The sequence below is a fragment of the Diadema antillarum genome, unplaced genomic scaffold (genome assembly GCF_040938485.1).
Source record: "Diadema antillarum isolate AM-2024a unplaced genomic scaffold, OU_Dant_1.0 seq00001612_RagTag, whole genome shotgun sequence".
NCBI lineage: Eukaryota > Metazoa > Echinodermata > Echinoidea > Diadematoida > Diadematidae > Diadema > Diadema antillarum.
The window spans coordinates 302,341-325,796 of NW_027272325.1; the positions used below are offsets into that span (position 1 = coordinate 302,341).

Consider the following 23,456-nt stretch of genomic DNA (forward strand, 5'->3'; position numbering starts at 1 on the left):
ATTCTGGAAAAAATGGAATTTGAAGTGTCAAATTTTCTCATTAAACACAGTAATATTCTGCACTTCCTCTGCAGTCCCTTGTGCACTTCCTTTGCAAAACCCTGTAACTTAACTGAAGAACCCCGGAAGTGGAATCAGAAAGTTGCGCTGAAGGCCCCATCTTTTTTTTTTTGGTGGGGGGGTTAGCTGATGAAATCTGGAAGTGGAACCAGAAATATACGCATAAATGAACCCCTCCTTGAAAAAAGCTGGTGACGGCCCTGTATTCCCTCAATGAAAAGTATTATTATCATCACTGCAATAGATTATCTTATTACGTTATACATGATCATGGCAGTGCTGAATTGGCACTGGGATAGTTATTGCTGATCGCTAAATTTGTGGAACCATAAATCCTACGAACAAGAGATGGTGCTACACCTGTACAAAATGGCATAACCGGTGGAATAACCAGGGAGGTGCTAGAGAAGGAGAGACAACTACTGCTCTCCTTTGAAGTCATGCGCGGCACCGCCGAGAAGTTATGCGTTCAACTACAGGTGTTACCCATGTGCTTTGACAAAAGAGAGCATCAATAATCAGGACTAGTGCTCTCACATCTAAAAATACTTGCCCCTACTGCAATTCGCTCTCTCTTTCAATGTGATGGCAACAACGAATTTGTTTACCTTGAATTGGTGCAGCAAATCAAAATGCAGTGTAAAACTGACAATTTTAACAGCAAATAGTTTAAAAGCACGCCGGAACACGCTTTAGCGGAGTACTTTACTTGAAAGATCAAAATATCCCAGATTAACCGATAGAAAACTAACATGCAGAAATGTGCGCATTATAGAAAAATATTAGGTTTTTTAGAGGGCCTAATTTTAATTTCATTTCGATTTGCGCATTACGAAGAAACTAGAAATACATGTTTATAATACTGAATTCTTTCCTAAACTATTCTAAATCAATTCAAGTATTTCATTTAGAATTTTACGCTGAAATAAAGCTTGTAATTCAACGAAAGGTAAAATGCGTTCTTCGTCTCCGAACTTCGTCTTACAACTAGAGCGGTGCTGAGCATGACTTCAAAGCGCAGTGGAATGCTAGACATCCCATTGTAATGCCTTGAACTCAAACATGTGTTTGCATGAATTACGAAGAGTTGCCACTCCATCTCTGTCACACCTCCCTGGTATAACGGTACCCCAGGGTCCAGTGTGCAGCAACAGAATGCACATGTAGTATTCCGAGAGGCAGAGGCATAAATGTTACTGCATTTGTTTCTACTATCCATCCCCTCCTATTGAAGCATGCAAGAGTTTCTGAAGTAGGATGATACTACATGCTTTGTTATGGTATGAAAAAGGAACAAAAATGCTAAATGAAAATCAGGTAACCAATAAGAAGTTTTCAATTGTACAAAGGGAAGGACACATAAAGATAGGGAAAGTCCCAGCCACCTTGCTCAAATATAAAGTTTTACCAAATCCACAGATGTGTGGCTTACACACACTATATAGCACAGGATGGACGTATTGAGGTATTGACAAGAATATAATGTATTCCTCAAGCAAGCTGAAAGATGAAGAAGTTAGACAGCTATTACACGCTTTGAAAGATTTGCAACACATGCTCTTCCTCGCTCTACAGCAGTACTGAGGCAGACTGTGGCAGGGAGAAAAATTTGAAATCTCTCACGAGCTCCGGGCGGAGTCTTTCCCATCACCATCATCTTCAGCATCTCGACGGATTGTGCCTCATCATAATTGGTGGCATCGAGTGCCTGGTAGAGCATCTCATCGGTGGCCTCTGGGACCGCTTTCTTCACCTTCCCATAAACTGAAATGACCATTCATTTCTTTTGTTTTTGTTTGTGTTGTTTTAAGGTATGGGGGGGGGGGAGGTCAGGTGTGACCAAACTTATTCCACGATATAGGGGCCACACCCTAGATAATTCATGAGTGTGCATTAAAGGAAATGAAACCCAAATATACTGTACATGTGGATTGAATGAATGCAGCAATATTAGTGGAACACATCAGTGACAGTTTGAGGACAATTAGACATCAATCTGTATAAAAGTTATGAGTTTTTAAAGTTTTAGTGCCACCAATGCTGGATGCAAAGATGACACTTCGGGGTGTCATGTATGGAAAATGATATAAAGAAAATACTGGGGAAATTTCAGATGTCACAAATTGTTGTAATCTTCTCATCCAGCAATGGCAGCATCAGAACTTTAAAAATTCGTAACATTTTAACAGATAGCCCCATTTTCCTCAAACTTTCACTGATTTGTTCAAGTAACATTACTCAATACTGCATTCACTCAATCCAATGTACATGTACAGAGTTATGTATATTTGGGTTTCATTCCCCTGTAAGTAGGCAACACTTATAAGAAAACAGAAATCACTTCAACACTGATCAAAATTACCATGTAAGCAATTGCTTCAATCCAGTTGAAAATATGGAGGGAAGAAAATGAATCACAAAGGAAATATTTGGTCTTTCATTTTCTCAAATAGAGCACTTCATCTCTTCCTGCTGGACTACATGAGGAAGGAGAAGTAATATATACACTGACGATGTGCATTTGGTTTTTCAACATCTCAATAATGACAACCTTTTGTAATTTGTTTCTATTTCATCAAACATTGGTCTGAAATCTCCCCAACTCACCATGGGCTTTCTTGGAATCTGACAGGCGAACCTGGACAGAAACAAAAATGAGAGAACAAAAACACTCAAACAACCGTCGCACAAAAATTATGAAATATCAACGACAACTCATGAAGATTTCAGTCAAGTTACTTCTGAGTCAGAAGAGTCAATCCATCTAAGATTACTTGCTTCTTACACCTGTTCCACCTCACCCCATTTTCTTTCTAATTCCTCAAAATTTCCAAATTACTCCATTCCAAATTAGTTGATGAAGTCAAGCACTGTGCTTACGTATCAAACAGAGTTTATCAGAAATTTATTATACTATCATACACACAAACAAGGACGTGACTTTAAATTATAAAAAATAATGCCTCCGGCACCACTTCGTGGCAGCGGCATAAAAAATCATATAGCCTGCTAACTTACACATATGCACAACTTGGGCTAGTTCTAGGGAGACCTTGACAAATTTAACTTTACCTTTTAGGCTCATAATATGTTAATTTCACAGAAATCAGAGCCAAAAAGGGACCTGTACTGTTTTTTGAGAGAAAAATAGAACAATGTATTGGGAAACAGAGTCTTCTAAAGAGTGGTCCTTTTTGTGTTATTTTCATTTCTGTCTGCTTTACACCCATTTACATTTACCTCGAATTTTCTGCCCTGCCTGCTTTATATCTTTACCTTCAACTTTTTCTTAAAGGTAAAAATAGTGTACATAATACATAAAATGTATTGATTTTGCCTCTAATTATGCTGACAGTTTGTTGAATTTTGATATATTGTACTGACTATGGAAAGCAGAAATAAAAGTGAGCTGAACAACCTGCAATATATATACTTTAAAATAATAAGTATGATCATACAATAGATATTACAAATTTTCATAAAAGAAAGAAATAGATGACATTATTATTGCATATGATTTCTCAAGTACGCACTATTATTTTCATCTTCTTCATATCGCACTACTAATGATGCCAGTGGCTGCTCTGTATGCAGTTTGGTTATCACACATGGGCCTAAACATTTATTTGTAAAACCCATCTGCAGCACCACAGTGCAAAGTAAATATGCCAAGGTGCGCAAAGTGGTATGACCAAATGCATACATAGTGCATAATGCGAGTATCACACAGAAAAGATATACACATACAGTATACATATCAGATTATAACAGCAATGGTCCCTCACTTGAATACACATACTTACAGAAAGAAATAAAAGTGATATTACAGCACAGGCTCAGTACGAACGCTGCTTCACAATGAAAGGAAAATCAAAAACATAGTTTCCACACACCCCAAAAATCACATTTCTTTTCATTTTAGTATATTTTTTCATCACCAGTGTACAATGTAATTAAGTATTGATGTATCAGGAATCATTAATCAAACAATAAAACACAGTTAAACTAATCATTAAAATTATTGTACATAGTTAAGAAATATAATCAACATGAATACAAAAATAAGTTCCAGCATCATACGAACAAGCAAACTTCAGACTGTTGAATTAAGCTCATAATGTTCAACCCAACTAAAGACAACTAGCAAAATCATACTCGAAGCACACAAGTCATGAGCATTAATTTGATAAGTACCCTATGATACAACTGTACCTCGTAAACTCCAAGGACACCTATAACACTCTGCTGATTTTCATACAATGATATAACTTGCATGCACTGAACTTATAGACACAGAAGAAAACTAGATAGGGGCCGTCAAAGGCGGCAGACCCACGCCTTAAGTACACAGTCGGGGTAAACATAATGTGCATTCGGTCATCTACCAGAATTCGGTCACTTAATTGCCAGTGTGCTTTATCACCAGCCAGTGAGTTCTACCAAAGATCGTACACTTCAGTGTACGATCTTTGGTTCTACAGTCACATCACACGCAAATCACATCATTTCACATACGGTAACACTCATTCACAACAGAAAAGTCCTTTAGTCTCCTCCCAAAATCCATCGAAAATCCCAAATTCCACCGTCAAGTGCAGAATCGGAACTTTTCAAGCGCGCGCGAATTAAGTCCAGTTTTAAGAGTATTGTCTACGCGACGGGTCGCCGAAAAACGGTAAAAATCGAGAAATACGCCGTTTTCTGATATTTTGATTATAGCAAGCCGAGAGTGTGATGATATCAAAGGTCGTATGAGTGTACGATCTTTGATGGTATCCACAAAAGTGCAAAAGAAAAACAAAATTTACGTACCCCCTAGGCAATTACCCCTATGATTAGTGTCTACGGGAATTATTCAATGCATGGGTTGAATGCAAATGTCTACTGCACCAGTATGCGGTCACCAACGAGCGCCGCAACGTCCCCGATGCAATTTTGCACCAACAGTGTAGAGCGCGATGCATTTTCAGCGGCCTTGCACACGCATTGACATTGAGCGCGCATATCGTGCAGTGTGACTGCGACCGAGCAAATGCTCCTCCAACGAAAAAAATAATCAATGTTAATTTGAAAAATCATCAAAATACGGGCCAGTTTATGACGACGGAGAACGAACTTTCATAAATCTAGAAGGACATAGTCCCTCAAACAGGCCTAAACGTAAATTTCGGAATTCTTACGAACATTTGAGCAGCGAAGTCGGATCGTTTGGGAGTTTAGGTTTTCGTATGGTAGCGGAAAATCGCAAAGTGAGAAACGGGAAATTTTCGGAGTGGTCACTATACCATAGGGTCAAAACTTCAAGGTCACACAGAATTTGCAAGGGTCAACCGATTGTCACCAAAATCTAATCGATTCTTTCCTGCCATTATCCAAACATCCCCTGAACATTTCGTGCAAATCCGTTTACCCGTTCTCTTGTTATCTTGTACACAAACAAACAAACAAACAAACAAACAAACAAACAAACAAACAAAAAAACAAACAAACAAACAAACAAACAAACAAACAAACATACGGAACCCTTTACATAACCCCCTGCCGATTTTCATCGGCGTGGGTAATAATGTGTAACTGAATTCTGAGTGGCAAAAGCAGTGTAGGGATTAATAGTTTTGCAACAGGGTTAGCAGTGAACGATATTTATTGTCCATTCAGCCAAAATCATATGACATTCCTCACACAAGTATTCTTCTCTGACGACATCTAATACACATGTGGTGATAAGCACAATCAGGGTATGCAATCATGACTTTCTCACTTTAAAAAATTGTAACTTCTAAAAGAATGCACCAACTGACTTAAAAATTCACATGCAGCATGCTAAGACATCAGTAATCACATGTGGTAAGACAATAGCTAATTTCTTCTCATTTACTGTTAATTATTACAGATTAATTACCAAAAAGTCCCCCAAAACCCACGTAATGCGTCAAAAAAAGCGTTTTACAACTTACGTAAAATCGAGATTTGAGGTCCATATTTTAAGTCTACCCCTATGTGTTTGGTATCAAATTAATGGATTTTTTCCTGACATTGCTTGCATGCAATAAAAAACAGTGGTTCTTTCAGCTGGAGAAAGTTATAAGGTCTGAAGTCCCATCCTGGTAGGAGTGTAATGCTGGCTTATTTTTGTGACATTGTGACCTTTTAACCCATGCTGTACAGCTATACATGGAGAAACAGCTTATTTTTCTGCTTTTCCTGAAAGTACTGAAGACACACTACAATATGGTGCGCTGTTTGCCAATAAATGTTCAGCCAGTTTTGAGTTTTGAGCCATTTTCAAATGCTGAGTAAAATAAGTGCAGCCGTTTTTCAGTATTTTCAGTGAGGTATATCCTAATTTGACTACTTTAAAGAATCTTTTCCCCTTATTGAATATCCTTGTTTTTTTAACCATGAATTGTACATATGTAGAAATCTATTGTGTGAAAATTTTAGCAAATTTGAGCAATAGAAACTTATTTTTTTATATTTTTACAAATTGCTGAGCATAAAAAAGTGCGATACACGCCCATGTTATACTGCATGAAGGTCATATGATAAGTGTTCAGTGTTCATATTTCAATGCTTGTTCAATTTCTACAGATATCATAAGCAAAAACATAGTATTTTGGCTTAATATGTCATTGTTTGAGTGTCACAGCTTGGATATCAACTCATGTCATCATAAATCTCACATTCATTCTTCTATCTGTGTTTACAAATATGAGAATTGATCCAAACACTGTGCGCACATTCAAGGTCAAACTGTACAGATAATTTTTTGATGAAAAATATAATATCTTCCAAAGTACCAGCCCTAATTTCATAAAAATTTGTAATAATGGCCACTATATGTCTGTTACCTATTCCTGAAAGTTTCGCCTCTTCACTCTTTGGCAAAAGTGAAATATGATAAAATATGTAAAAGTGGTTTTATTTGAATTCAAAATAATGCCTACAAAATTGATCATCCATTTCGAGAAGTGAAAATATGAAATTCATTCATATTTTGTGATATGTCATGGCTATGTGCTGGTGGTGAATGAAAGGGATATTTATCAGGAATATCTAACAGCAATATCAGATGAAAAAAACATTCTCCTTTTTTTAAATGAATTTTTCCAATATATTAGTCATTTCAATGTAATTCGAAACCCCTAATTTAAATACTAATTTATGCGCAGTTTAATGCAAAATTTTGACTCTTTCTTTACATGAAATGAAAATTTGAACACTCAGCTACAACAAACAACAAAAAAAGCATTTTCACCAAGTTTTTTCATTTTTGCCCTGTTACACAATTGCATACCCTGATTGTGCTATTGACCATGTCTTAACAACTTTACATTAATAAGAAGCTATTGAAGCTGGCCCTACTCTTCTCCAATACCATGACACACAAATCACGGCTACTGATTTCAAAATTATGAAATGCATATTGAATTCCACAAACCATTTCATCAGTATTGACGAACCCAGGTGAAAATGATAACTAGATATATCGCTACGGCGACTGATATGCCTCCGCCATAATGCATGGTTCTCCTAATAGGTCTGTAGTACAATGTCTTGACAATGTGTGATGACAGTTTCAAACAATTGGCAAAATATTAAAATGACAGGTTTGACACAAATGTGCTGAATGTTCACTTTCCTAGAACTAGGTTCAATTGGATGAATGATTAAAATGTCAGAGTGCAGGTATTTGGGGAACTGATGATTTTTACTTGACTTCTGACCCTTTTATAAGTCTATGCATTGAGTAATTTTTCAAGGTATTGAGAAAAAGTATAATTTCAGTATCAAATGGGAAAATAGCATTATCTAAACCTGGCCTTTGACCTTTGACCTCACAGTTCCAAAGAGAATCACTGTTAGGTTGAACATGCATAAATATGTAAGTTTCATGATGATACCTTGAGTTACTTTTGAGATATGGAGGAAAAAGTGCAATTCTGCACTTTCACTTGACCTTTGACCTTTTGACCTTTGACCTTTTGGCAAGAAACCTCCCACAGAATATATATTGGGTAATACATATATACATCAAGTTAAAAAAAAAAACCTTCATTCATTGCATAAATATAAGGAAAGTAGTGATATTTTGAGAAGTTGACCTTGACCTTTGACCCCCTGACCTTTGACCCATGACCCCCAACTTCTCTAGATAATCACTGCCCATCGGTACAAGCATATATACCAAGTTCCATGAAGATACCTTGAACCATTTGCGAGATATGGAGAAAAACATGAAATTTCAAAATTTTTTTCACAAAATAACCTGTGACCTTTGACCTTTGACCCTGTGACCCTAAAATCCACACAAAGTATTATCCCCCAAGGATATACCCTCATACCAAGTTTGATGTAAAACCACCACACGGTTCTTGAGATATCGACAAAAACAAAACGGGACGGACGGACGGACGGACGTACAGACGGACGTACGGACGGACGTACGGACGGACGGACGGACGACCCGAAAACATAATGCCTCCGGCCACTTCGTTGCGGAGGCATAAAAAATATTGTTTACTGACAACTTTTTTTTTACTGTTTACAGTCAAAGTCTATTGCATACACTACACGAACATATACACACATGTACATGAATTCAGACACAATACAATCCACATTTACATAAAATCTTGTACTAGACTTTCCAACTTTATTGTTATAAAGTTATAGTAATAAATCAAAGTTACACATTATGAGGGACAACAAAAGACTATCAGTCTAGCTTTACTATTAATAACCATGCAGTTACCCCAAAAATGTAACATCAGACATGTACAGTCAACACCTGGGACACATTTCATAAAAGATAGTTGGGATAACGACTCTTTACTAGAATAGCAACTACATTTGTACTTGTAGCAAAAGCCTGTCAGGAAGCATGATTTTTGTCATTACCATGACACTGGACATTTATTTCCAGCAAGAGTTGCTATCAAAAGAACTTTCTATGCCCAGGACATGCAGAGGCAGGCTACGTGTGCTGAATTTGCATCCGACACCCAAGAGCCAGTTGCCTCTCCCGCACCAGCAAACGTAAACCTCTGCAGATCTCCGTGCTGTGTGACCCGACAGGACAACGAATGCATGCAGCGAATACCTGGGGTACCTGTACTGCTTACCTTCTCGAACAGTACAATCATGGTCTCTCCCAGGGCGAGCAGCGCCTCCTTCGTTGTCTCCTTGTCCCACTGGCATGACTCGAGCAGCATCTCGATGAGGGTGAGCTCCGTGTCGGGAAACATTGCAACCATGTCCCTCTTCACTTTTGTTGTTTTTTTTAATGAAAAATGTTTTAACAAAGGTAGTGACAAAGAAGTGTAGTCAAAGTAAGCACACAGTCTTCCATTTGTTTGCTGTTGGTTTGGTGTTTTTTGTTTTGTTTTTTGGCGGGGTTTTCTCATAAGTTTGATTTCCATCGGAAATGAATATTCATCTGGTGAAATGATATGATTCATTCATTTATCATTACAATGAGCAGTTTTTCTTGAATATTTCTTTGTGAAATTAGGTCATGTCTGCATACACAATCCATGATGAAATACTCACTCAATGAAGAAAGAAGCAACATAATTTATATATGCCAAAAAAAGGGGGGAAAAGAAAAGAGATTGTAGTTTTGCTACAACTCCTAAGAAACAACATACTGAATTTATGTTGGAAATTACAGTTTATTTAAGTGAAATAAATGAACCATGAGATCAATTACTGAGCTAAGAAAATGTTGAAATCTTTCAGAAAAAGTAAGCTGCAAATTTTTAGATAACATCTAAAATCATATTGATGTCATGTAAGGCAATTTGAAAAACGTGTAGCACGTGAGGAATTGACCATATAAAATATCATAACTCAAAGTTGCAAAACACCTCTGTGTTTATTTGTATTCTTTCCAGAGTCCTGTAACACAAAATGTACCACAGTACATTCTATTATTTTCCCCACAGCTTACATGTACATGGTATTATCAACACTTGGTTTACAATGAAACTTACATGGGAGACAATAAGCAAGTTTGTAGTTCTACTTTGCATATGAACAGAAAAAAAAAAAAAAAATGTCATTTGTACATGTGTACCAACAGGCATGTTGGTTATCAAATTTACTGAGATAAGCATCTGTCTTAAAATGAATATCCATGCAATTCTTATATATAAATGGTGCTTGCCAGCACATTCACCTTTACAGAAGCCTGGTATTTGGCAATATTAACAAACACACAAAGAAAGTTTGTTAATGTATTCAATGCAACAATGAAATTGTTGCTTTCTGAGGGTTGATCAATGGACCATTCTAGTCACCTTGTCTATGCAAGATCATTCTTTGTGTCAACATGAATTCCAAGAATTGTTACGTCGGGCAAGTTTACTCATTACATGTGTATGTCGCTTTGAAAATGAGTGAAGTGCCAAACCAACTCAGAAAAAAGAAAGGTCAACTGTACTTTATAGCCAACGTACACATGAGCTAATTACAAACTGGCTTATATTGAATCTGTCATCATTCAGAGGGAAAGCCATGCAAACTATAAAGATACTGATGCACACATGCACCATACATCATAACAACCTTTTCACAAGCTGCATCATTAGTGCAGAGTTACACATTCTCAGAGTCCCATATTTTAAGGCATATTCATGATTGCATTTCTTTGTACCTCTTGAATGTACATCTGCTCTTAGTTATCTATGGTACGTTCAAACAAAGAAAAAGCAAATAACTGTCTCATGCATCACAAGGTTTTATAAAATCTGGGGTCTTGGAATATGCTGCAGTAAAAGCATCTGATATTCATCTGTTTCTACACTTTGCCACTTTAACATGATAATGACATAGCAGCCATCCAATGCTTGTGAATGTTGGGTTCTACAAGATACACCAAACAATATTAAATAAAAAAATACATAAAGTATACAATCTGACTCATTGCAGAAAGCTAACATGCAGACAAAAGGTCATGGGGTCCCCCCCCCCAAAAAAAAAAAAGAAGAATTAGCCACTTCTCAGAAGGAAGTCTCCCTGTTAGATGTAATACAGCTTTAATCTGAAACAGTGTTTTTTTTTCATTTGTTTGTTTGTTGTTGGTTTTTTTGCAGCCTAGACCATACACATATATCTTTCAGCTTTAAGCGACACATGCACTCATTTGCAAGGCTGCTGATTGAAGCACTAGCTCCTTCAACGGCACATTGCATGCAAGGGGACACGGATGGAGTTCTCAAGGTTGGCAACAAGACCACTGACCACTAGAATGGGATCGGATGGGACAAGGATGATGGGGACATCACAAGGGGTCAAAGGGTTAACATCCCATCAAGAATTCACTTACACTCTAGTTTCGCCTGCATCGACATTGTACCAGATGCATTCTATGGGAAAGGTAAACAAAGAAACTCTTGGTGATATAACATGATGTCAAATGCTTTGCTATGACTTAATGATCAGCAGCCTAACAAGGAGACATTTTTATCATAAACTAGTTTTACTACATAATGATAATATTGAACATTTTTTCAAATGCGTTAATGGAAGGTCACTTTCAACACAGTAGGCAAACTTCCATTTTACAAACATTTCTGCGCATACAAGATTTTGCATTTCAAAGCATCTGTACAGGTACAACACAAGTCTGCAGCAGTTTTCTACATAATCTCAACTAGCATATTGTGGAGAAAACTTAACGACATTCTTCATAGAATGACTGGATATGTGTTTTTACTATACACTTGCACTTTCAATAATGATGATAATGACAATGACAGTAGTAACAATAATAATGACAGAAATACTGCTAGCAGTAGTAGTAGTAGTAATAATGATAATAATAACAAATCACATTTACAATGTGCGTCCTGTTAAAGCTACAGTGAAGACTTCGTTTACCAACAAGAGCTTCAACAGTGCAATTAGAATCAAACTCCACAACTACACAGAACACCATCAAATTGCTCTGAATCTTGGATACTTTTAATAGCAATTTAACAAGTTAAACACACTAATTTCTTAATCAACTGACATTTTACGACACAACATATCATCAATGTCAATTAGTAAGTACTGCGTTAGCCCTAGGGAATTTGATAGGAAAGCACTGAAACCATGTTACAGTGCTAATTAAATCTGAACCCACAAACACTATTTCTTATGACAACCATGCATGCTGCATAACAGAGCTGTAGTGACATCACATTCAGCACTCATTGTTTGAAAAATAACTCCATGGCACACATGCAATAGACATCTATGCTCTTACCCTTTTGTACTAGAAAAGTAATTAACAGTAATGAAAACGAATGAATAGGCACGACTAACTCAAATGTTTGAAAGGATAAGGGAACTCTATTACAAGACAATAATATCTTGGGTATAAATGTACATATTTAAAAATACATAAGCACACAAATCTTTTACATGTATATACAGATTTGGAATCATATTTGTGTGTGTACATGTGAAATTCCCAGTTTGATATTTACTTTGAACAATTTAGAAACCAGTTAGATCAAGAAGTGAAATACTGGTACTGCAAGCTTATGAAAATCATTTCTAACAGAAACCACTTCAACAAACACTTTGGCATACCTACTGACACAAGACAATGAGAGAAAAAAAAAAACAAGAGAAAAAGGGAAGCAATATTTTTGCTGTAATCACATCTTTTCTAAAAGGATAACGACACCTTATGATGTCGCTTCATGACAAGTGGGAAAAGCCTGAGGTAAGGAGGCTGCTACTATGAAAATAAATCACAAGGACTAGGGAAGGAGGCTGTTTTACCTGCGTCTGTTCCTCCCTCCGCTTGGCAGACTGGACGCGGCGACGCTCCCGCTCCTTCTCCAGCTTGGCCTGCTGCTCCTGCCTACGTTTCTCCTCCTCCATCTCCTCCCTCGCCCGCGCGACGGCTGCCTCCCGCTGCTGCTGGGCCACCTTGCATGACGGACAGGTTTGGCCTGATGATGGCACCTGTCGAACGAGATGTTTTCAGGTCAGGTGACGGGGTGTTCGTGTACTTATAATTTACACAACTATTCAGGCAAATATCCTCTAAACTTCCCAATTAATCATCTTTGAGGGTAATCTGCGTCCTCAGATTATTGTAGATATCAGTCAGTTTTGTTAGTGTTAGACTACTGCACCGTAAATTCATCCCGCTCTTTATGAGAGAAATAAGTGAGTTCGTTTACATGCACAGCTAGTACACAAGAGCATTAAAGTGTCTTGCCAAAGGCAATGCGGCACACTAGCACTGGGCTGACAGTTCTTGACCAGTAAAAATCATTGTCGGACCAGTAACTTTTTCGGGAATAGACCAGAAAAACATGGATAAACTGGGTACTTTTTGGTCCGACAGACAGGTCGGACCAGTTGAAAAAAATGGGTTAGTCTGCAGCCCTGTCAAAGGGCACTACCACCAGGCTGGAACTCAAACCTCATACTGTGGATTGAAGCCCATCATCTTATCAAGGTACATGGTCTTAACCGCTCAGCCATGTCGGCTCCGTCAATATCTTTAACAGCAGTTGTATTCTCATCTTGCCGCTCCTCAGTTGACAAATAATGTTGATATTTGATTTCAGTCTTCATACTAAACAGTCTACTCCAGTTTGTTCTTCTAGGTTTCCATGGTAATTCACTTAGAGCTCTATGTATGGCTTGCATATATGTGCTTTTCCACTGTGACAGGATCACATGAATTACGGTTGATGTTACGAAGTATCACTTGAATCAGAAAATGTAATGGGAATTTAGTGGCACCTACAATTTACGTATGTCAAAATATTTGCTCACTTTCAATTGGTTCTCTTTGTCTTTTAAAAACAAAACAACTGTTAAACAAGTTTTATACTTCCACATCTAAACACATTACTGATTTCAACATTTATTTTCGCAGTTCAATTAGCAAAAGATAAACATACTTGGGCCATATCTGGAAAAATATTTGCCAATCTGCTACTATACGCAAATTACTAAAACTGTATAGAAACCCTCATAGAAGTCAATGTCATAATAATAAATTACTATCATACGAGATGATGACCACTTACATCAATTGATTTGCACACTTTGCACTTGGGCTTGATGATTGGCTGCATGGGAATCTGCTCCGCCTTGAAAAATGAAAAAAAAAGTCACACAAATATACTATCAATTATGCACTTTGAAATAAATAAATACTTCTGCTTGATGTCTAATGGAACAAAGATAAAAAGAATTCAAGAATATGCAAAAACATCAGTTGGTAACAGGCATATTAATGGAACCATCACTACTGTATGTGACAATCATTTAGAATAGCACTCTTTTGAGCCTAAAGTGCAAGTAATGAAAAACAACAATGGCAACATTCAAAAATTCTCTCCTTCCTAAGGCTATCCCTCTCAATTTCTAAATTATACTCTGCTTTTTAAATCCCATATTTATGGCAGGAGATTTGTGTGGTGGTCCACTATATTTTCTTTTGGAAGGTAAAAAATTCTTTTCACTGATTACCTATTTTTACATCTGCACATGAATTTTTATCAAGTTCAAACCTCAATACAAATTTCAAAATTCAGTTTGTTTGTTTGTTTGTTTGTTGTTGTTGTTTTTTGCTCGTAATGTCATGCTCAGCCTCTTAGAACATATCAAGTGTAAGAGACCACAATCATGAAGTCATTGGAAGATTTGAGACGGTGGAAATTTCTATCTTTTTGTTATGATTGTTACTGAGGAGGAATTAGTAGACAGATGTAGAATTGTACGGCTTTGATGAAGGAACTATAATTACACGTGGCATTCTGGGTGATGGCTGCATTCTTGGCGATGCTTGCTGGGCTTGGTACACTTGCTGACGAGGATCTGTCCATTGAGTACTTCTTGTGTAATGATTGATGTAAAAGCTACAGAGGCAATAATACAAGATATCACATCATGTTATAAGGTTAAGGATGAAGCAACATGTAAGTATGCAGTACTAACATACTCAGTTTAGTCCTTCACTACTGGGTAAAATACCATGTTTGTGGCAGGCTTTGTGCAGGGTGCCTATCTGCGGCAAGGGCCATTTCATTCATTGATGAAAAGGCCCAATCAGGTGTCACTTACCACACACTTGCGAGAAACTCCTGCTTGTGTTCTAAAGTGGGACTACGCACACATGATTTTCATTAGCTGTTTTATTGATTCATGAATGAAGGTGCCCCTGCCAGAAATAGGCACCCTGCCGCATATTGGGTATTTTACTCTATACAGTTAGATAAAATACACATTTTTTTTTTCAATATTCTTATCAGTAGCTAATTCATGGATAGTGTTCTATGTTGGGTGCATCACTTCACATTAATGGAGATTACTTTCATTGTGTGGCATTCTTCACATCAGTGTCCCCCATTCTGAAAAAAAAAAAACAGACAACAAACTGAACATGAGATTGAGATTTGTCTCCCTTTCCTAACACTAGTTGCTACTTTCTTTTGCATACCTTTTGTATTACTGTAAAACATGATATATTCGCGGCATGAAATTTTCGCAAATTGGAGCTGACAGCCTTTTTCGCGGCATGAAATTTTCGCGAATTGCCACTGGCATTCAATGCATGTAGTGTAGACAAAAACTTTCGCGTGCATTTTAATTTCGCGAATTTTGGCGCTCGCGAAATTCGCGAAATTAAAATGCACGCGAAATTTTCTCGTTTTACAGTAATTTAATGAATTTAGATCTATTAGTACAGTAGGCATACTATACAGTTTGGCCCATTGGGGTAGACGAGTAAAGGAGGATAAAATTTACCCTTGTATTGAGTAATTCTAAAGACAGTGAATTATAAACCTGGAGATCTATTTTAGACCTATTCTACTAGACTCTAGACAGTCTAGAATCACTATCATGACTACTGATCCAGTGCCATATAAAGAGAGTCTGGCCATCTCGGTTTTCAGCTTTAATATGAGGTTATGAGTTTTGAAGCCTGCGATTGGTTAAAACTGGTCCCGTGAACTTCGTGGAGCCATGTCATTACCAAAGTGTGCTCATACGCAGTGCCCATCGTTCACTACCCCATATTTTGCTTGCTTTCATAATCACGTCCAAGTGTACACGCTAACGAAAGATGCTTAAGTGAAAAGACAGGACAGTGCACACTAATCCTGGACGAAACAAATGGACAGCGCGTGGTCCTCGAGCGTATCACGCACATCACCTGAGACGCGCTGTCTTTGAAGTTGTTGTTTATCAAGCGTCTTTGTTTTTAGATCATGTTGTTGCCAAATTTTTACCTCCACGAAATAAAATTTAATCCTTACTTTACAATCTTGTTCTTCAAAATAATCCCCTTTATCAAAAAAAAGCTACGACTATAATTTTTAAATGTTTTTAAGATAATAAAAATATCACTACCTTTGGAAATGAATGTTTCTAGGTGTACTGAGTTTGTACTTAGCTCTCTTTTGCATTGTCATGTAGGGTAGCCATTTTGTTTTGTTTCCATTATCATCACGTGCCTTCCTATCTTCCTCTACTATCCTTCATGCCAACCCTCCATCGCGTAATACGCAGGGAAACAACTTGGCGTCCAATTTAGCACTTGTCCAGACTCTCTTTTATAAATATACGCCACTGGTAGCTGGTTAGATCCATGTGAGAATAAAACTGCCCAATATTGCTGCTACTTGAAGAAATCATACAACAATTTATCTTATTCTATGGTATACAATATGTGTTATTTGTTTTCTTATATCTTGATAAGTGTTATTTGCATGTTAGTTCATCAACATCCATTTCTTTTGAATATCCACAGCTAACAGTTAAGTGTTAATAAACAAACAGTAAATCAATGGTATGGGACTACAATATCAAAAGTAGACCACACCTCTCTCGATCTCCGCAGATGTTTATACTTACTATCTACCAAGGTTGGGATCATATTTAGCCTCCCAGCCTGCTGGCATTGGCATAGAAGCCCATGGAGGTGCACCGCCAGCTTGAAGCGTTGCCATATTTCAAATGCGAAGTCAAAATATGATGCAAAAACGTGATCTTCACAATTCCCGTCTACGCTTTCGCGTTAAATTCCACTCCACAACAACTACTGCACTGATGAGGGATCTGAGTCGATCGAGTACGTAAATGTACCGTCGCGTACCGTACACCCACCGACCACGACTGTACTGCACGAGAGATACAAAAGACTGAATACACGATCACACACGATCATCACATACACATGTAGTAGTACCTACGACCTTGTTCTAAAAATAACCATGACAGCTCCAGCTCCGAGAAATGGTTAAAACATTAATTAAGACGTTAAAAACTAAGGAAAAATCATGTCATACGTCTATTGTTAATCAAGGGCTTGGGTTTGTGGCGAAGTCAAGCCAAAAGTAAACCAAATTAAGCAAGACCCCACCCCACCCAAAAAAAAAACAAACAAAAACCCCAAAAACAAACACACACACACAAGCTTTGAAGCTGTGTTTTAAGCCTGCTTCTGCGCTTCTTCAATGTTGTTTGTTTTCCCTTATATTGCATTGTGTTCCTGTAGGCCTTATAGGACTATAGATTCTCTAGTATCGAAAGTCATGGAATAAGTCAAAAGAATCTGGTATCTCTGAAAGAATATACTATGAAAGAATTACTTTCTTAGCACACAAATTGCAATATACTGTAGATCTCGATATTATAGGGTACAGCATGCAGCTATAAGCCCATTTTCTATCTCAACAATCAATTGTATTGCCTCCTTTTTTTTTGGGGGGGGGAGGAGGGTCCATTTCATTTTGTTCTTCATCCATCAGAAAAGACAAGGAAAACAAACGACAAAGTAAAAAACAAGAGACAAAAATAACCCCTCACTATAAGCGACGAATCTGATACATCCAATTATATAATCACATGTGTGTTACATTAATTACATTATAATGTTTATATATATATATATATATACATATATATATGTTATAAAATATAACAAAAATACAACGACAAAATAAACAAATTAATCATACTATCACACACAAAGTGTTTGATTTTAGAACGTTCTCGAACCGATCTTCATATGAATACTATTTATCTTTTACTGGCAATGTATTAGTAATAAAATATGATAAGTTTATGTTCCTCCGTGTGTCCTTTTGTAGTATATATATATATATATATATATATATATATATATACCTCAATTGGACCTATATATGATATTTTGCGCTTCTTAAACGTATAGATGTGAATCATGTTGCCCCCCCCCCCCCATGCAAAGATCATCAACTTTTCTTAAGAAATTGGCAACTTTGAATTTTACTGCATATCCTAAATCCTAAACTAATGAAAGACTAGGCATGCTACATTAATGTGGAACTGGTAAGATTCATTAACTCCCTGTGCGCCACATTATGTTACCTATAGCCCATATAAGTTTGTGTGTGAATGTTGAGCACATTTGAGCCATTGGCACAAAGAGGGTTGAAAGGATGGTATAGTTTTGGTTGAGATTGGATTCAGGTTTTAACTTTTTTTTAGATGATTATAGAAACCACCCACGATCATACAATTCTATGGATAAGAGAAACTAAAAGTTTGTTTGGTGAAAATTGGCTTTGACATTGTCTGAGATAGCCACAAAACAAGCGAAACAAAGTATTCCTTTATTGGGACCACTCAGCCATTTCAAAACCAATTTTCATCACATAAACTGGGTCCTCTTAGAATTGAAGAATAGAATCCTCTTAGAACATCATCAACAACAACAACAACAACAAAAACAAACAAACAAACACATCGTTCTGAAGTGTGTGGCCAAAAATCCCGCCGTGTACAGTTTTCTTTGTGTAAATCTACAACCCCCCCCCCCAAAAAAAAAGTATGACCAACCTACTTTGCACGAACATTATACATTATAGTAAAATCGTAATGATAAAAAGATACATGGACAAATCACAGCAAATGTAGCTTTTTGAAGGACTTGATATATCCCAAAATCCAAAAAGTAAAAGAAAAAAATAGGAGAAGCGACTTCAACAAAATTATGTTGAAGAGATATGATCGACTACACAATAGGTCATGTCACACAAGTGCACCCACTGCTGATTCAACCCAAAGTGTATGCAGTGAAATGTTGACCTAGGGTATTAATTGTACGTCAAACACATTATGGGCAATTTGACTACGCCAGACAAGCACGAAAAGGCAGAATAACGTTATCTGCTGAAAGCTAGTTGATAGACGATTAAACTTGCCTGCATGGTCTGCGTCCGTGTGCAGAGGTATACATTACTTCCCAAAGATAGTATCAAACTACAGATCCATCTATCAATCTGTATAAGTAGTCAACGCGATTTAGTCGATGCATCATGCGTGTATAATATGTCTGCTTTGACGTGGTTCAAAGCAGTCCTTTGAGTGTGCTAAGCGATGCTTTCATAGGTCCTAATTATGGCAGTTCTTCGAGTCTGCACATATTCTATTCTTTTAACTTTTAATCTTAGTTCGTCTTGAATTCCTTTGTTGTTTATTGTAATAAGAAGAATCCCACAAGAAACGACAATAAAAGTATAAGAAAGTATAAGAAATAAAAGTATAAGAAAAGTTGCGTCGGCTTAAAGACCATAAAATACGGTCAATGCTTTGCTGATATAAAACATGGCGTCAGGGAACACACGCCATTTTATTTACTAGAAGAGCCACAATTTCGCATGCTGTGTATTTGACAAAAGTAGCTTGAAGACAAAACTAGACGTACACGTACGAGTAAATAAACATTATGTATAATTTGCACATTTCGTGATTTTTTTCTTCAAAAGTAGTCACTTCCTATTGTTATCAGCATACTACAATGAACTAGGTTTACATACTAGGTTTACTTATATGAGACAGCAGTATCATTCATGATTGATGATACACGAAATCTCTACTATACTATAGTAATCTTTCCACCACGACTTCCATATCACAAAATTGTTATATTCATAATATCAAGATCATAACTGCATAAGCTCACTGACTCTGGATCTTTGGTCATGTGTTGTGTGAGTTCTTTGGCAGCTTATAATTCAAAGAGTTAACTCGTTTTCTCTGGGATCATTAATTGACATGAAGTATATAGGACCTAGTTCGAACTTAGAACATCTTGTAAACACATATAAAATCGTGTGCTCAGCTCATTAGGCGTGCCGGTCATTTTGTAATGATTATCTTGACGACAAATAAGTTTATCGGTTGGGGGCGCTGTGGCATAGTGGATAACCTCGACTCCCGATCGAGGACCCGAGTTCGAATCCCCCCCCCCCCCCCCCCACCAGCGCTTACGTACTTGGACAAGATGTTTTACCCACCATGTCCCTCTCAACCCAGGTGTATAAATGGGTACCTGACAACGCTAGGGTAAAAATAGTGGCAGGCCCTCTGGTAGACCTAGGACCTAGGACCTACTACACATACAGTGACATAGACGATATGAACGGATGTCTTTCTTTGATCTCATCATCACCACCGCCACCTGATTATGTGCATCTTAATGCTGTGTGAGTACATTCAGGTGTCTGGACAATGACGATTATGTGATCATGTATCGACACTAACAAAAGAATCGTTTCCCTCATTTCAGTCTCGTTTCACTGATGTGCCTTTTTCAGACGGAAATGTCTTTGAATAAATACAGATGATGAGGAGCAGCAAAACATGAGAACATGACAAATTTTGTGTCAAAAGATGGGTAATTGCTGATTCGCACATTTTCGCACACGCACATGTACAAGACCTTGCCTAATCCAGTGGCAAGATATAGGCCTACCTATTCTCTACCATTACCATCCGTTTTCGCTCTGGAATAAGCTGCGGAAAAGTGAATTATTGAGATCACAAATGACAATCATTCTGCCAAAATGTTAGCTTTCTTTTAAAAACTGCCTGCTTCTCCCAAGCGAAATTGTTTGAGGCATGATTTCCTAACATACACCACAACTGCACATTCACTTTACTTGATTTTTGTAAGTTATTTTTTTCTGCGCATATAGTTTTAGATTTCTCGAATCTCCGTCTTGTTCTTCTCCCGGCTTGCTGGCGGTGACGATGATGGGATCAAAGCAGTGAAGCATGTTAAAAATGTCTTTGTGGCGCTTTTGAGATGTACAAGTGCAAGAATTAATTAACGATACGATGAATGCCCTTGTATTAGGTCCATGGGTAGAGCAGTGACAACACTGAAGAGGCTACCCTGGGTAAACCTTATTATCATTATTATATTACTATCATCTACTATGATGGCAGTGATTATGGTTGTAGTGGCTTCAAATTTGTCTAATGATTGTCCAGCAATTAGTTCTTTAGTGAAACATGTTGCATGACGAACATCTCTATCTTGTTATTAAATAGTTCTCAAGAAGAAGCGAAAAGATTGGTCAGTCATCATTTTCTCTGCCCACTTGCACGCACAACTTAGGCTATCAACAGCCACTCTGCGCCATTCCATTTATCCGCTATCAACTATCCCTCGATCGGTCCCGACGATGACATGAAGCCAACAATATGTAGCAGGAATGTACTGCAAATACAGTGTACCTCAAAACTTTGCGTTGTTGTTTTTTTTTTTTGTCTCTTGCCTAATACGTACAACACAATCACGAAAAAAAATGCAAGTATAAAAAAAAGAGACTCAGATAAGCCATGGCAATCCTCACATATACAGTATATAATGAAGATATTTATTACATAATACACGTTTTAATTCATGCACGTTTGATGGAAAGAAATGAAGAAAAGAATGTAGGCCTACCATGTTGTTACACTTAATACGATTTATTTTTTCAAAAAAAAAAACACCAACAAACAAACGAATGTTAACAGGACCTCAAGAATAAAAGTGCAATCGATATCATGAAAGAAAACGTAAAGATATAGTTTGCTGCGTAACACCAGACGAATTTTTCTCCATTTGCTTTGGACAAAATAACGGCTAGCCTGGATTGATATTGAGTCAGATTCACGGTAAATAAACGGATCGTTGCCTTTGTTGCTATAACAGAGGGATTATTGTAGTATCCTTAAATATGCATATCAGCCACCTTCCGGCTGAACGTGAACCGTTGTTGTCCTGAAACATCTTTTAAAGGGCGGGAAGAGTTTGCAGAAAGTGCTTTTGAAGTTTCTGTCTCTCAAGCAGTAAATCAAGGGGTTCACCAGCGGGCTAATCTTCAACGATACGTAGCTGACCTCTTGTAGGATCTGGTCAGTCGCGGGTTTGACGTCGACCAGGGAACTTACGAAGAAGCGGATGGCAGTCGGATACCAGCTCAGACAAAACGCCGCTATCAAGGAAATAATGATTCGAACTGCCCTCACGTGGCGGGTACTGGTATCCGCGTTCGGCGCAAGGTGGCCAGGCCGCCGCCCCCGGGGGCCTAAAATTTCGTTCATCATCAGCCGCCGCCTCATGTCGCGCTGTGCCTGCATTACAGCCACCCGGAGGATGTGACAGTTTAACGCGATCAGGAAAACGCCAACCCCGATGATGAAGGAGCCAGTGAATACGAAAAACTGTCCTCCCTGATTGGAAGCGGAGTTAACAAGGCCTTCCAAACACTGATGAGACGCTAACGTTGTGTTATCATATTTCATCACGCTCAAAGTGACGCCCGCCGAGATACCGTAGACCAGCCCTGCCAGCCACACCAGGGACATCACGACGAACTGTCTCGCGGGAGTTACCATGGAGATGTAGCACAGGGGCCTGGTGATGGCAAGGTATCGGTCGGTCGTAACAAGCGCCAGATGCAGGAAAGACACCCCTGCAAAAACGTAACTCCAGACGGTTAAGTACGTTTCGGGATTTGCGCAGGAGTCTCGGTGCAGTCTGACTTTGCTGTACAGATCGAGCGGGGCAGCAAGTACGGCAAAGAGGAGATCGGCCAGGGACAGGCTGGTGAGGATGCGGTAGTTCGCCTCCCTAAGGGAAGGCTCGACGCATACGGAAACCATTACAAGGGCGTTACCGAATGCCGCAAGGACAATGGTAGGGATGTTCAGGAGGAGCACCAAACATTCATACAGAGAATTTTGAAGTGATGCTGATGGTTCAAAAGGGGCGATGGTCGCCATCTCTTCCACAGATACCACCACTGTCTTTCAACTGAATGTGGTGGAAAAAGATGTAGTGCAATATGTAATTATCGGGCGGGCATGAAATATGGAACGAGCCAACTTGGAAGTGAGAGTGACAAGGGCACGATATTTGCACAAGTGACTGATACCGAGATTGCCTTGCGATCCGCATCGGCACTGCCGCAGCAGTGACAGCCAATCAATTTTTGAATACCATGGTAATTTCATTATCGGCGGGAAAGATTTGCCATCACTATTAAACGTCCAATGTTGGGCTTGTCAGAGCAAAACGAGTGGATCGTGCTACGTAATTTACAGTGTCAGTT

At 38.1% G+C, this 23,456-nt stretch overlaps 2 protein-coding genes across 2 annotated transcripts in view; both read right to left on the reverse strand.

Moving 5' to 3' along the window:
- LOC139711118 (uncharacterized) overlaps positions 1 to 17,129 on the reverse strand; it is a 35,072-nt gene extending 17,943 nt beyond the window's left edge. The window contains exons 1-6 of the mRNA XM_071623033.1: positions 16,939 to 17,129; positions 14,828 to 14,939; positions 14,106 to 14,168; positions 12,838 to 13,023; positions 2,668 to 2,698; positions 1,684 to 1,824 (exon numbers count right to left, since the gene is read on the reverse strand). Coding sequence (XP_071479134.1) covers positions 1,684 to 1,824; positions 2,668 to 2,698; positions 12,838 to 13,023; positions 14,106 to 14,168; positions 14,828 to 14,939; positions 16,939 to 17,033 — 628 coding nt within the window. The 5' untranslated portion in view covers positions 17,034 to 17,129. The remainder of the gene's footprint in view (positions 1 to 1,683; positions 1,825 to 2,667; positions 2,699 to 12,837; positions 13,024 to 14,105; positions 14,169 to 14,827; positions 14,940 to 16,938) is intronic.
- A 4,957-nt stretch (positions 17,130 to 22,086) lies between these two features.
- LOC139711119 (allatostatin-A receptor-like) lies at positions 22,087 to 23,127 on the reverse strand. The gene has a single exon (XM_071623034.1). The coding sequence runs from the start codon at positions 23,125 to 23,127 to the stop codon at positions 22,087 to 22,089; it is 1,041 nt and encodes a 346-aa protein (XP_071479135.1).
- Between the last annotated feature and the right edge of the window lie 329 nt (positions 23,128 to 23,456).